Source organism: Erinaceus europaeus, chromosome 5, assembly GCF_950295315.1.
Source record: "Erinaceus europaeus chromosome 5, mEriEur2.1, whole genome shotgun sequence".
In the NCBI taxonomy this organism is placed as follows: domain Eukaryota; kingdom Metazoa; phylum Chordata; class Mammalia; order Eulipotyphla; family Erinaceidae; genus Erinaceus; species Erinaceus europaeus.
Window position 1 is genome coordinate 117,418,430 of NC_080166.1, and position 14,552 is coordinate 117,432,981.

At 40.6% G+C, this 14,552-nt stretch overlaps 1 protein-coding gene across 2 annotated transcripts in view; it reads left to right on the forward strand.

Moving 5' to 3' along the window:
• The first annotated feature begins 3,363 nt into the window (after nt 1–3,363).
• HSPH1 (heat shock protein family H (Hsp110) member 1) overlaps nt 3,364–14,552 on the forward strand; it is a 39,052-nt gene continuing 27,863 nt past the window's right edge. The window contains exons 1-7 of one of the 2 annotated variants that reach the window (XM_060191658.1): nt 3,364–3,479; nt 6,929–6,986; nt 8,832–8,972; nt 10,151–10,273; nt 10,835–10,934; nt 12,469–12,602; nt 13,313–13,557. In XM_060191658.1, the coding sequence (XP_060047641.1) occupies nt 3,367–3,479; nt 6,929–6,986; nt 8,832–8,972; nt 10,151–10,273; nt 10,835–10,934; nt 12,469–12,602; nt 13,313–13,557 (914 nt within the window). In that variant the 5' untranslated portion in view covers nt 3,364–3,366. Of the gene's footprint in view, nt 3,912–6,928; nt 6,987–8,831; nt 8,973–10,150; nt 10,274–10,834; nt 10,935–12,468; nt 12,603–13,312; nt 13,558–14,552 lie in introns of both variants that reach the window. The other variant, XM_007522404.3, reaches the window with a different exon arrangement.

Consider the following 14,552-nt stretch of genomic DNA (forward strand, 5'->3'; position numbering starts at 1 on the left):
TAAGGATCCTGGTCGATCCTGGTTCGAGCCGCTAGATTCCCCATCTGTAGGGGGGAGGTCGCTTCGAAAGCAGTGAAGCAGATCTACTGGTATCTTTCTCTCCCACTTTCTGTCTTCCCCTCCTCTCTTGATTTCTCCCTACTAGGTACTCTGAATCCTTCTTGGACCTATATTTTCCCCACCCACCTACCCCAAAGTCTTTTACTTTGGTGCAATATACCAAATTAGATAGTACTTATAATATTATAACTAAATGAAGTATTATTCAGTTAGACAGTAAATGTGGTAGTCCATTCAATGCTCACTCACACACCTGTTCCAAATAAACAAAGTGAACAAGTTCAATAAAAGGAAGCTACAGTGATCCGGAAGGTGGTGCATGGGATAAGGCTTTGGACTCTTGAGCATGAGGTCCTGAGTTCAATCCCCAGCAGCACATGTACCAGAGTGATATCTGGTTAATTCTCTCTCTCTCCTATTATTTAAATAAATAAAAATCTTTAAAAAAAAAAAAGGTAGCTACAAAAATGTATAACTCATCATTTACAGCAGTCTGAGTTGAGATAGAAGTTGTTTTTGACTTCATGAATCAGATTAATACAGTTACTATGGTTTATTGGATGACTACCATCCTAATGACTTCAGGAATATGATTATTCATTTTTAAATATTGTATTTAATTTCATTTTTAATGAGAGCTACAGAGAGAAAGATACAGAGAAAGAGACCAGAGAACTGCTCTATGCTGGCTTACGAAGGTGTGGAAATTAATCCTGAAACCTCTGGGTTTTAGGCATCAAAGTCATTTGTATAACCATTATGCTTAGCTCCCAAGCCTGTAATGTAGTTATTATCTCAAGTAAAAGTCTACATTGGTAGAGCCCAAGTCCATGGAGTCTAGCTCCAGGAGGGCTGGTGCTCTTAAAAGTTGTACTACAAGTGTATGTAAGTATTGCCCCAGGATTTGAAGCTGATCCAAAGGGGCCTGGCTCCAAAGGCCAAGAACTGCTCCTTTCTCCTCCTACAGTAGTTTGTTCTTGTAAAAAGTGGGAAGAAGATCAAAACAAACACCCCCCCCCAGTTCTATTTTTTTTAAATGCTACAATTCTTGCATCTTGATATAAGTTTTTGATATGCAAAAGAGCAGGGATAGAGCAGTTTTTGTGATGCAAAACAAAAAATAAATACACTTAAGAGTAGTTTTAAATTTAAGGAAACAATAACCTTTAGATAGCTATTATTATTGTTCCCATTTTGAAAGCAAGAAAACCAGGCCAATCTTAAAAAGCACATTTACTTTACTTTTTTTTTTTTTTTACTTTACATCTAACATTAGCCTAGGCTTCTAGCCTTGTCTCTGCTTTAACCTCCTAAGAACTGCCATACTCTTTCAGAGTTAGATGTTTCTAGCTGCAGATCACACGTTTGAAATGTGCTTTCATTTCTCTTCCTGTGAGAATGAGCAAGGAGATGCCAGGCAAACTTAAAAAGACAGAAAGATGTAAAACTTGATAATAACAGCAAAAGTTTCTTTTCCCCCCCCCTCCCCTTCTAATTCCTTCCTTCTCTTTACTGAAAATAAGTTAATTAGGGCATTGCTTTGCAGGAAACAGAGTGAAACTTGTTTCATATCAAAGAAGCATAACTTACCCCTCTGTGATGAGGAGTGGGCAACACCTGGTATATACGAGTCAGACATACCCATCAGAAGGAGAGTGTCCTATCCTTGGGAGGTGGCACAGAGGCTACAGACTTGGATTTGTAAACCTGAGGTCCAGAATTTGACCCCCAACATCACATGCTTCTCTATCATAATAATAAATGAAAAAAAAAGGTGGGGGGAGGGCTGGAGAGATAGCATAATGTTTATGCAAAAGAGTTTCATGCTGGGGCCAGGCAGCATAGGTATGCCTGGTTGAGTGCACATGTTACAGTGCACAAGGACCAGAGTTTGAGCCCTTGGTCCCCACTTGCAGGTGGAAAGTTTTGTGAGTGGTGAAGCATACTGAAGGTATCTCTCCTTTCTCTCTCTCTCCCTCTCCCTCTCCTTTCCCTCTCTCCTCTCCTCTCTTCCTCTCTCCTCTCAGATTTCTGGCTGTCTCTATCCAATAAATAAAGATAATTTTTTTAAAAAGACTTAAATGCCTGAGGTACGAAAGATCCTAAATTCAATCTCTGGCACCACCATAAACTAGAGTTGAGCAGTGCTCTGGCAAAAAAAAAAAAAAAAAAAAAAAAAAAAGCCCCAGATTAGCAGAAAGTGATGCATCTTCCAAATTATGCCCCATCCAAAACCTGAATTTTTTTATTTATTTAAGTTTAAAGAATTTAAAAGTTTTTGAAAATTTCACCAAAGCAACCTTTTTCTTTGGATCTTACTACTTTAATATTTATACTCCGGTCTTTCATTATTTTAAATCATATATTCTTAATTGTATACGATACTGAGAATCTTTACTAGTGCTTGACTGTTATTTTTATCCTTTTCAATGAAGCAATGTTCAGATATCTGTCCATTCTATAATTTGGATTTTTGTTTTCGTTGTGTCTAACAAACATTTTGTCAATTTTGAACACGTCCTTAATTATATGTTTGCAACTACTCTAATTTTTTTAAAATTTATTTTTAATGACAGAAAGACACATACAGCTACTAGAGCAGGGCTCAGCTCTGGCTTATGGTGGTGCTGGGGATTGAACCCGGAACAGAACTTTGGAGCGTCAAGCATTAAAGTCTATTGCATAACCATTACGTTGTCTCTCCAGGCCCTGCATCCTTTAAAAACAGTAAAAACATAAAGATACTTTATTTCACAAAGTATCTTTTCAATTTAAGAAAAAAAGAACACAAAGCAAATCATATGTTTACGGAAATGCCCTTTTTACTGTGCAGTGTACCGTGTGGGGTGATCGAGATAATAATAATAGAATAGTAGAATAGAATATGAAACTAGCAAACATGGTAACAAACATTCCAGCTCCAGAACCATGGAGCGGCCCAAGACAAAGCACGGTCCCAGCACGCACTGCGACAGGGACTACACATCCCAGCAGGCCAAGCGCATCGGCCTACAGTCGGACTACAGTTACCGACATGCCCTTCTGAAAACTGGTTGCCCTGGTTCGCTTCTATGGAGTCCGGAGGTTTGCACAAGTGGGATTATCGTCGCCCCTTCAGCCTTTCTTTAGAATCTAAGGGTCTGGCACTGTGGCCCCCAAGGGAATGATAAATACTGCGCTCTCCCAGTCATTCTCCGCCGCCTGTCTTAGAAGGAAAACAAAGTCTCCGGTTAGGGCGGGAGTGGGCGTGGGGCGGGTCGGCAGGCCTCACTGAGCCAATGGTGCGGCAGCGACTCTGCTGTCACCATGGCAACACCAGCGTCCTCGGAGGCCCCAGACACTCATTGGGTAGAATCTTTCCAGAAGGCTCGAGAAGCCGGAAGCGGAAGTGGCACGTGGACGGGCCGGCGGAGGCGCCGGTGAGTAAATGCTGCAGATTCTGGAAAGTTCTCATCAGTGCGACTCGTAAGGCTGAGGAGCTGGGACCTCCCCTTTCGGGCTGCTTGTTCAGCGCCGCGTCAGGGAGCGGAGCGGAGCCGCTGCAGATCCAGGTCATCAGCGCCGACTGCGGAGCCACCGGTCCAGCCCCGGCACCACCCTGCCTAGCCGCCGCGCCGCCACCACCCTCGCTGAGTCCCCAGGGAAGCCGGAGGCGCCGGAGAGCCCGAGGTCGGATCCCGCGGCAGCCGCACGCGGCCGGAGAACGCAGAGCCCGAGCCCAGGCGGACGGACAGCGAGCCGGCCATGTCGGTGGTGGGGCTGGACGTGGGCTCGCAGAGCTGCTACATCGCGGTGGCCCGTGCCGGCGGCATCGAGACAATCGCCAACGAGTTCAGCGATCGCTGCACCCCGTAAGTGGGGCGGGTGGGGGGCCGGCACGCAGGTTCTGGGGCGAGGAGCAGGAGGGGGCAGCCCAGGGCGGCGGGGCGGGCGCTGCTCCTCAAGCTCACCCCATCCGGGGTGGGGGGCCGGCCGCCGCGAATTGCCGGTGGGGACTGGGGGCGGGGGCGTCTCGGCCCCCCCGGGGGTCGGCGGGGGTGGCGGGCGGGCGGGCGCGCGCGCGGATTTGCCCCCCTGCCTGGGCTGCTCCGCCAGCCCCCTAGGGGCCGCCCCCTCCCTGCGAGTGCATCTCAGCCCCGCACTGCCGCGGTCGCCGAGCCTTTTCTTTTCTTTTCTTTTCTTTTTTCCTCCGCGTTGTGAAATCTCGCCGAGAAGGCAGCAGAATCTTCCAGAAACTGCGCGCCCTGCAGGTCCTGGGAGCCGGCGGGCTGTTGTTAGCTACCGCACAGCCGCTCCCCTGGGGCTGCATCCACCTCCGCCCGCCCTTCTGCTGCCCGGCCTCCTCGGCTTCTGAGACCCGCTGGAGGAGACTCCCGAGCCGGGTTTCTAATTCATTAATTTTGCAGCCGAGATCGCGGGGAGACGATTAACATTGGATACCTTTGTGCTAGAGCAACCTGAGAAGAGGGCTGTAGCCCTCTGAATAAATTACAATATTCTATGGCAGCTTGAAGTGGGTAAAGGCTGACATTTTAAAAAGCTTCTTGTGGTGGTGGTGGTGGGGACTCGGTTTCAGAAGCTGATCCATAAAGACTTGCACGTGCTTCAAAAACAAATTGCTTCCTTCTCAAGGGAAATTAATGTAGGCGTGTTTTTTTTTTTTTGTTTTTTTTTTTTTTTTCTTAAACTCAAGACAGCCATAGGATGGGATGCTGAGCCCAAAGCCAAATGACTGGTTTAGGATTCTCAATGGTGCCCAGCATATGGACCTAGAGAACGCTTACATCGTTCACAAAAAGACTCTGGGCATTTAATAGTGTTTGGAGGGCAGGTGGACATGATGAATCTGTTTGGAAACATAAGTAAACATTTGACAAGACAGCCGTCACCGTGAGACCTAATGTCCTGAGCCTCTTAAGCATCTGCCTTTGCAAATCTGTCCTCTACCTGAGCTAAGGGTTCTGTACTTGTAGCCTGGTGAGCAAGTATACAGTATCAGACTTTCAGGCCTAGGTACAGATTACATCTTTGTTCTCTTGGAACCAATAAAAGATTGAGAACCCGTTTAAAGGAGAGTAGGAGATACTGTGTAAAGGCCAGTGGGACTAAAGACAACAGGTCTGACAAAAATAAAATAAAATAAACTGAAGGCAAGCATGGCATGGCAGTTCCTTCTAGTAATTTTTATAAAGTTGATGGTGAACTCGACTGTATTGATTATTTCTGCTTGGAGTGATTTGATTTGCCTTGGAAAATGAGTAAATTCAGATTGCAAATATTTAACTACTCTGAATTTAGAATGTTCCCCTATTTTTGATGTATATCTTAAAGGTTTGGGTTTCGCTTGAACTCTTCTTTGGCTTTTAGTGATAGTATGTATGTTTTGCACCTGCCTGGCTTATCTAGACCAAGTTTACAGCAAGCAATTCTTTAAATGGCCAGCAGTATCCCCATTTTACTGCCTTATTTATCATTATTCCTCCCTGCTTTCTAGTCTGAAACCTAGTTCATTTCCCTCGACAAGACTTCTTGTGATTTCCTCTGCACTGTGTTCATTGTTGAGAAAGGCTGTCTCACATTTACAGGTCATCTTTCATCTCCTCAAAATTGACTCAGTGAAACTGATTACTCATTCCTCTCTCTCTCTCTCTCTTTCTCTCTGCTTTTATACTTCTATGGTACTTGCTGTGTATCATTTTTACTTGACTTCTTCAGTAGGAATTTTCCACATAGGTCTCCTTGGTGCCTTTAAACCCTCAGTAGCATAATATAGGCCCACTGGATTGAGGTAATAGAATCCTTTAATCCTAGAGAGGTAACTGGTAATGGAAGACTGCAGTGGGTATGATTTAGATTTACACAGTTAATTGACTGAAATAATCACACCACGTTTTTTTGTTAACCATGTGCCTAGGACTGAGTTAAATAATACCTTTTAGTCAAAGCGTGTGCAGAGTTAATACCTATTCCTAATAATGGGCACCTGGAAAATTTTACTAGTCCTATGGTATTGGAGAATGTTCTGACCTATTTTTATCTGGGGTTGGTATAGGACTGCCTGCCACCTAGATTGGATTCTTAGAGTAGCAGTAGGTAGAGTATCTGACCAAGTTAAACATGCCGCCCCCCCAACATGCTGTATTTGTGCCTAGTCTTGCCCACCCTGAGCAGGGAATTTATGTAGCGTTTCTCCACAGGGGCAGTAACTCAAAGTGGGTGGAAGGGCAGGACCTGCGTGCATGATGCTCCCAGTTGGAGTTCCTCTGCCACATGTTCTGGAGTGGTGCTCTGGCATCTTCCCTCCTCCCACCACTGCCCCCCAGCCACCCCCCAAAAAAAAAACTACCTTATTACATATATTATTTTAGTAGAAATTTTTTTCTTTATTTCATAGGACAGAGAAATTAAGAAGGAAGGGGGAGACAGGGAGCGAGAAAGACATGCCTGCAGTAGTACTTGCTTCACTGTTCTTGAAGCTTCTCTGCAGGTAGGGAGCAGGGCCTTGAGCGTGGTAACATGTATGCTTGACCAGGTGTGCCACTGTCTGGCCCCTATAATAGAATTTCTGCTGGGACCAAGGGTAATTCCGCAGGTGTCCCATCATTGTTTTATCCCCACTCTGCACGGGAACACTTTGGACAGCAGCGAGGGAACTCCACGGATGGTGAACCAGTGCCTCTCTCACTCTTCTCGAAGGATAGCGAGTAAATCAAGTGGGCAAGGGAGGCCACTCAGTGTCAGTGTGTACATGCTTGGCCCTTGATTCATTCCTTGTTGAGGCAATGAAAAAAAAAAAGCTCAATTCAAATTTTCAGTTAGAAACATTCTGCTTTTTGACATTTTGAAACATGGTTTGTATTTCTCCTAGGTCAGTCATATCATTTGGATCAAAAAATAGAACAATTGGAGTTGCAGCCAAAAATCAGGTATGTTTTTAAAGAGAATTTTGATTTCTTTTTAAGGGGAGGTTTTAGAAGTAAAATCTCAAGTACAAACAATATGAAATGTTAGGTTTTTTTTTGAATTTTAGAAGTATAATGCAAGGTTTCTTTATAAACCTTTATTACATGGTTATTTTTTTACTTCTCACTTTTGTTTTATAGAATAATATCTATTTTTATTAGCTGCTAAGCTTAATTTACAGTCCCTTTGCTGTTTTCTAATTTGTCTAATCTTAAAACATAAATAAGACTTAGAATTTTTTTTAAAAAGATTTTATTTATTTATTGGTGAGAAAGATAGGAAGAGAGAGAACACCAGACATCACTCTGGTACATGTGCTACTGGGGATTGAATTCAGAACCCCATCTTTGAGAGTCCAACACTATCCACTGTACGACCTTTTTGATCATAGAATTTTTAATGTGAAGTTTCTTTTTTATGATCTAAGCCTGGTGGCTGGTGTAGTGCGTAGATTGCCTGATTTGTAAGCTTAAGATTTAAAGAATTCTTTTCTAATCAGGACTTCTAAGAAGTTCAGTATTTAAGAACATGCTCAGGTTCCGTAAGGGAGAACTATGTTCCTATGCAGTCTTATGTGGCAGCCATTAGCTGTTGTGGCTTCTGAACACTTGAAATGTAAACAATAGTACAAAACACACACGAAGTCTTAAAAGACAAAGTACCTTATAACACTTTTATATTGAGCATTGAAATGATGGCACTTTAGATATACTAGACTAAATAGCTTACTGGAATTAATTTCACCTGCTACTATTTAACATTACTAATTTTTATTTTATGTTGTTCCCGTTATAACTATTGAACTCTTGAGATGGGAGAAGAAATGAAATATGATATACCTTTTGAGTGACTAAGAAAGTGAAAATTATTTTAAGTACATAAAATAGCACTGCTTAAAACAACAGAAAAAGAAAACTAAAGCCTGGAATGTACTGTGTTATGGTTAATTGGAATAGATACAAAAGAGTTAAAAAAGTAATGAGTCAATGCATTAGACTTGCAGATGTGCCTCTGTATTATATCAGCATTTGGCTTTAAAGCAAGCATCTATAAGAATTGCAGTCAGCTCTGCTCCAGTTGCATGTACATGAAAAGCTGTTTGAATAGTGTCACCCCATATAGTTTTAGGTGGTTTCATTTAATAATATTGGCAGACAAGACTATGCATTTCTAAATGTGCATGTAAATTAGACCTTACAAGACGACAAATACACTTCTCTCACCTTCCCCCCAAAAAGTAAAGATATGTATGTATATTAAAAAGGAGGGTGCTTCAGTGAAAACTGCTCTAAAGGTGGCCATTTAAAATAATGGCCTCCCAAACCTAAGATTCAGCTGCATTTCTGTGTTAGGAGGAGTCAGGTGAGGTGCAGTTCATTAGGCATACAGCTTAGGTTTAGAATCACAGTGAACTTGAATATGGAAATATGATTAAATTCCATATTGTTGAATACTGATACTGCCAAACTGTGTTTTTGCTTTTAAAAGTAGAACAGAGGTGGGAAACTATATCTAGTGAATTGTAGTCTCAAGCTAATGGCTTTAGAGTCTTTAATATTTAATCCTTTGATTATGAGATTTGCACTACAGTCTGGCTATAATATTGTCTCTTCTTTCCTCTCACTATCTTTTAGCATCTTGTATATAGAGAAGGAATAAGCCTTTTCACTAATGAGGAAAATCAGAGCTCCAGGAAAAGTTACTTATACCCCTAGGGTTTCTTTTCTACAAGTCATTTTTCTGTAAAACTAAATACTGATTGCTTGTTGAAATCAGAATAATTTCTAAATGTCAGGTTTCTTTTGCAGCAAATCACTCATGCCAACAATACAGTGTCTAACTTCAAAAGATTTCATGGCCGAGCATTCAGTGACCCCTTCATTCAAAAGGAAAAGGAAAATTTAAGTTATGACTTGGTTCCAATGAAAAATGGTGGAGTTGGAATAAAGGTACTACGCTTGAGCATCTCAGATTCTTCAGGAAATTAAAATCATCTGCAAAGGATTTGATCATTATTTAATTGAATTTCTTTTTTCTTACATAAACCATTGTGCTATTTCCCTACCCTTAGGAAGAAAGAAATTTATTTATTTTAGGAAAAAGGAACTGTAAACCATTCTGTCCAGTTAAGAAATTTGAATTAGTATTAATACACAACAGACTTCAAAGCCTGAGGCTCAGAGGCCCCTGGGTTTAAAAATTTTTTTTTCCAGGTTTTGAATTGTTTGTTTAAATTGTTTTCAGAAATCGTCTGGTATAAATGACCCTCACTTTATCTGTATTTGTTACACTAACTTTTTTGCAATTGTAAATTTTAGGTTCATTTAGTGGTGTTCTAAAAATGTGAATTGTGCTGTCATTGAGCAAGTCTATTCCAGCACAGCCTAGTGGCAGTTGTTGGAGAGATTCATGTATTATAGCCAGAAATCTTTTTTTTAAGCTAGGAGAAACATTCCTGACTTGTGATTTGCACAGAATAATATTTACCCTAATGATTCATCTCTTCAGTGTGTATGTTTTGACTAGTACTGTGGATAGAGGAGAAGTCTGCCCTAGTGTTTCTCCCCTCCTCCCTCCTTCCCTTCTTTCTTTCTTTTTCTTTTTTTTTTTTTACCAGAGCACTTGCCAGCTCTGGGTTATGGTGGTGCAGAGGATTGAACCTGGGACTTGGAAGCCTCAAGCATAAGAGTCTCTTTGCAGGGGGCTGGGTGGTAGGTAGCACCTTGGGTTAAGTACACATGGCCCGAAGTGCAAAGACCAGCCCCAGCTCCCTGCCTGCAGAGAGGTTACCTCACAACTGGTGAAGTAGGTCTGCGGGTGTCTTATTTTTCTTTCCCCCTTTTTGTCTTCCCCTCTTCTCGATTTTTCTCTGCTGTATCCAAGAACAACAGCAATGACAACAATAATAAGAGCAACAAAAGGGAAAAAAGAAAAGTCTCTTTGCATGACCATTATGCTATTTACCCCAGCCTCCTCCTTTATCTCTAGGGATAAGTTCTTTCTTATTTTCCTTCTGCTTTTTTTTTCCTTTTCAGAATAATAAAAATAATAATGAACACAATAATATTCAGAAGTTAATATTAGGGTGTAGCTAAGTATTTTAATCAAAACACTTTCTTCAATGTAGGTAATGTACATGGATGAAGAACATCTTTTCAGCGTGGAGCAGATAACAGCCATGCTTCTCACTAAGTTAAAGGAAACTGCTGAAAACAACCTTAAGAAACCAGTAACAGATTGTGTTATTTCAGTAAGTAGAATTCAGCAAGGCTATATATTATATTTAAAAAATTTATGTGTGTGTGTTACTCATAGTCCCAAATGTGTGAAAATCATTCTACTACTAGACTGTATTAACAGTGTTCAGGATTATTTCAGACTATGGGTGAGCAAACTATACTACTATTATGTTCCTATTATATATATATATATATATATATATATATATATATATGTATGTATGTATGTATGTATGTATGTATATATTACATTGTGTTGACAGCCTTATTTCCAAATGTACTTAGAACTTTCTATTTGATTCTTATGTCTTATAAATATACCCTGATGAATTTTATTTGTGGTTAAACAGAGTTGTAAAACAGATTACTTTGGTGCTATAATTTTATAGTCGTTTCAAAGGTAGTTACTGTTCATGGTTAAAATTGATGGAAAAATGAGTAAAATTTTCTGTTTTTTCACTTAACTAGGTACCTAACTGCCTGGATTGTTGTGAGTTTTATTGTCAGTGCATGTGAGGAAGTTGTATGTATTTTAAGTTTTAGATAAGTTAAAATTCATTTCTTGTTTTTAGGTCCCCTCTTTCTTCACAGATGCTGAAAGGCGATCTTTATTAGATGCTGCACAAATTGTTGGCTTAAACTGCTTGAGACTTATGAATGACATGACAGCTGGTAAGGAAAAATCCATTTTGTGTGTGTAGAAGTAAATATACTGTCAAAACTAAAACTACATGATTGGAAAGGTGATTAGGCAGTGTGTGTGTATTGCCATGCACACAATCTTGGTTCAAGTCTGAGCACCTAATTGCTTCACAACTCACAAAGCTTTCCCCTTGCAGGTGGGGACCAAGGGCTTGTGCATTGCAAAATGTGTGCTTAACCAGGTGTGCCCCCCACCTTTTTTTTTTTTTTTTTTTTTTTAATACCAAAGCACTACTTAGCTCTGGCTTTTGGTGGCGTGGGCTATTGAACCAGGGACTTTGGAGCCTCAAGCATGAAGTCTGTTTGCACAGCCATTAGGCTATTTACCTTTACCCCTAAAATGACAGTCTTTTTTTTTTTTTTTTAATTTTATTTTTGAGAGAGATACAGAGAGAAATACCACAGCATTGTACAGCTCTGGCTTTTGGTGGTGTGGGGGATTGAACCTGGGACTTTAGAGCCTCAGGCATGAGAGTCTCTTTGCATAACCATTATGCTATCTACCCCTGCCCGATTATAGTCTTAACATAAAAAATTTTTTTTCCAGAAGAACTGATATTTCTCCCATCCCCTTTCTTGTACCTGCTTTGTGTATGTACAAAAACAAGCTACCAGTTACAGTGGAGTTAAGTTAGGCTTGTGTGTAATCCAGGTGTCTGAAACTTTCATCAGTTTGTTAGGATTATAGGGGAACAAAAAAATTACAATCTGGAATATTCTGGGAAAACAAGTAAGACTTGTTTTTTTTTTTTCTTTTTTCAAGTATGTTTCTTATGTATTTGTTAAGGTATCCATAAAGATGTGTTCTTAGGTATACTTGAGTTGATATATAGTGATTTCAAAGTCCAGAAAAAGCTACTGCAGTTAGGGTAGGCCACTTACTTGCCTCAGACTTAAATGATAGGACCTGCATTTACAGTAGTATTTATTAAATTCTTAATGTTGGGAGGAAGCAGTCTCCTAGCAGGTTGTGTTTAGAATTATGTAGTGAGACTCTGTATTTAGCTGCATTTGGTTCATCTCACTGTATTTAGTGTGCTTTTGTCTGTCACATTTTTCTGAATATTAAAAAGTGATTGAGCATCAATTTAAAAATAAAGTGTAATTATAATTGATGCCAAGAAAATTAATATGAAATATGTATTTAATGAATCTTATAACTTTAATTGCTTGGGGCCAGGGAGGTGGTGCACTTGGTTGAGTGCACGTGATAGTGGGCAAGGACCCGGGTTCAAGCTCTTCGTCCCCACCTGCAGGAGGAAAGCTTTCTGAGTCGGGAAGAGGGGCTGCAGGTGTCTCTTGTCTCTATCTCCCCCTTCCTCTTGATTACTGGTTGTCTCTATCAAATAAAAACTATAGAAAATTTAAGAAATTAACTTTTAATTGCTTGAGTGTAGTCATGTTTCCTTCATGTGCAATTATTTTGGTAGTAGTGAGATTCCTAATAAAATATAAACCAAAGGATCAAAACATCCTTTTTTTTTTTTTTTTTTTTAATATATAGTTGCTTTGAATTATGGAATTTATAAACAGGATCTCCCAAGCCTGGATGAGAAACCTCGGATAGTGGTTTTTGTTGATTTGGGGCACTCCGCTTTTCAGGTGTCTGCTTGTGCATTCAACAAGGGAAAACTGAAGGTAAATTCATAAAGTGGATTGATTGACCAAGCATATTAAATGTTATTTTTGTCATTAGTTTTAAGCTATTGAGCTTCTTATGGCCAGTCTTGGTAATACAGAACCTTGGGGAATGATACTGATTTATTCCTAACATCAGCCTTTGTAAAGATGAACTTAAGCTTACTCTTAGAAAGATAGCTTTTGAAGTCTGTCTTCTATGTGGCCATTAAAATTCAAAATTTGGGGGCCAGCCAGTAATGCAGTGGGTTAAGCACAAGGACCAGTGTAAGGACCCAGGTTTGAGCACCCACCTCCCCACCTGCTGGTGGGAGGTCCTTCACAATGGTGAAGCAGGTCGGCAGGTGTCTTTATCTTTGACAACTCCCCCCAACCCCCATCTCTCTATTTCTCTCTGTCCTATCCAGCAACAGCAGCAATGACGACAAGGGCAACAAAAATGGGAAAAATGGCCTCCAGGAGCAGTGGATTTGTAGTGCAGGCACCGAGCCCCAGCAATAACCCTGGAGGCTATATATATATAAATTTATCTCATAAATTTACCATTTCATTTGAATTTTGTAGATGCATTTCTCCTGGGACTAAGATTTCATATTTTTGCAAATTGAGAAGTCTTGAGCTTTATCATTCTTGTTTGAAGAGCATTATTTGAAGACAAGTTACAAATACGTTAGAAAATAACCAGGTTTTTATTGCTTTACCTGAATTAGGTACTGGGAACAGCTTTCGATCCTTTCTTAGGCGGCAAAAACTTTGATGAAAAGTTGGTGGAACATTTTTGTGCAGAATTTAAGACTAAGTACAAATTGGATGCAAAATCCAAAATTCGAGCACTTCTCCGTCTTTATCAAGAATGTGAAAGGTTGAAAAAGCTAATGAGTTCTAACAGCACAGACCTGCCACTGAATATTGAGTGCTTTATGAATGACAAAGATGTTTCAGGAAAAATGAACAGGTATGTCTTGAATTCTGTCAGGTCAGATAGAGGGAACTTGTTGAAAATCTGACCCAGATGCCACTTTGATCTGTGGCGTGGAATCTTGGATTTCATTTCAAGATTGTACACTATGCTGTAAAGACTGTTAGTAGTCATTAGAACTAAAGTAAAAAAAACCAAAAAAGCAGTAATATATATATATATATATATATATAAAATTTTATTATTTTCATGAGAGAGACACCATAATACTGCTCAGTTATGGCTGATGATGGTGGTGGGGATTGAACCTGGGACCTTGGAGCCTCAAGCATGAGAGTATATTTGCATAACCATTATGCTATTCCCCCCTTCCCTAAAAAAAATGTTTTAAAGAAGACTGTAAAAAATGTTTGTTTGATGGAGACAGAGAAATTGAGAGGAAGTGGGTCGGGTGATAGTGAAGCGGGTTAACTACACATGGCACAAAGTGCAGGGACCGGCATAAAGATCCCAGTTCAAGCCCCTGGCTCCCCATCTGCAGGGGAGTTGATTCACAAGCAGTGAAGCAGGTCTTCAGGATCTTATCTTTCTCTCCCTCTGTCTTCCCACTCTCTCTCCATTTCTCTCTGTTCTACCCAACAACAACAGCAATAAGAACAGCGATATGGGAGTCGGGCTGTAGCGCAGCGGGTTAAGCACAGGTGGCGCAAAGCACAAGGACCGGCATAAGGATCCCGGTTTGAACCCCGGCTCCCCACCTGCAGGGGAGTCGCTTCACAGGCGGTGAAGCAGGTCTGCAGGTGTCTATCTTTCTCTCCTCCTCTCTGTCTTCCCCTCCTCTCTCCATTTTCTCTCTGTCCTATCCAACAACAATGACATCAATAACAACAATAACTACAGCAATAAAACAACAAGGGCAACAAAAGGGAATAAACAAAATATTAAGAAAAAAAAAAGAACAGCGATAAACGAGCAACAAAAGGAAAAAAAATAGCCTACAGGAACAGCGGATTCATAGTGCAGGCAAACCC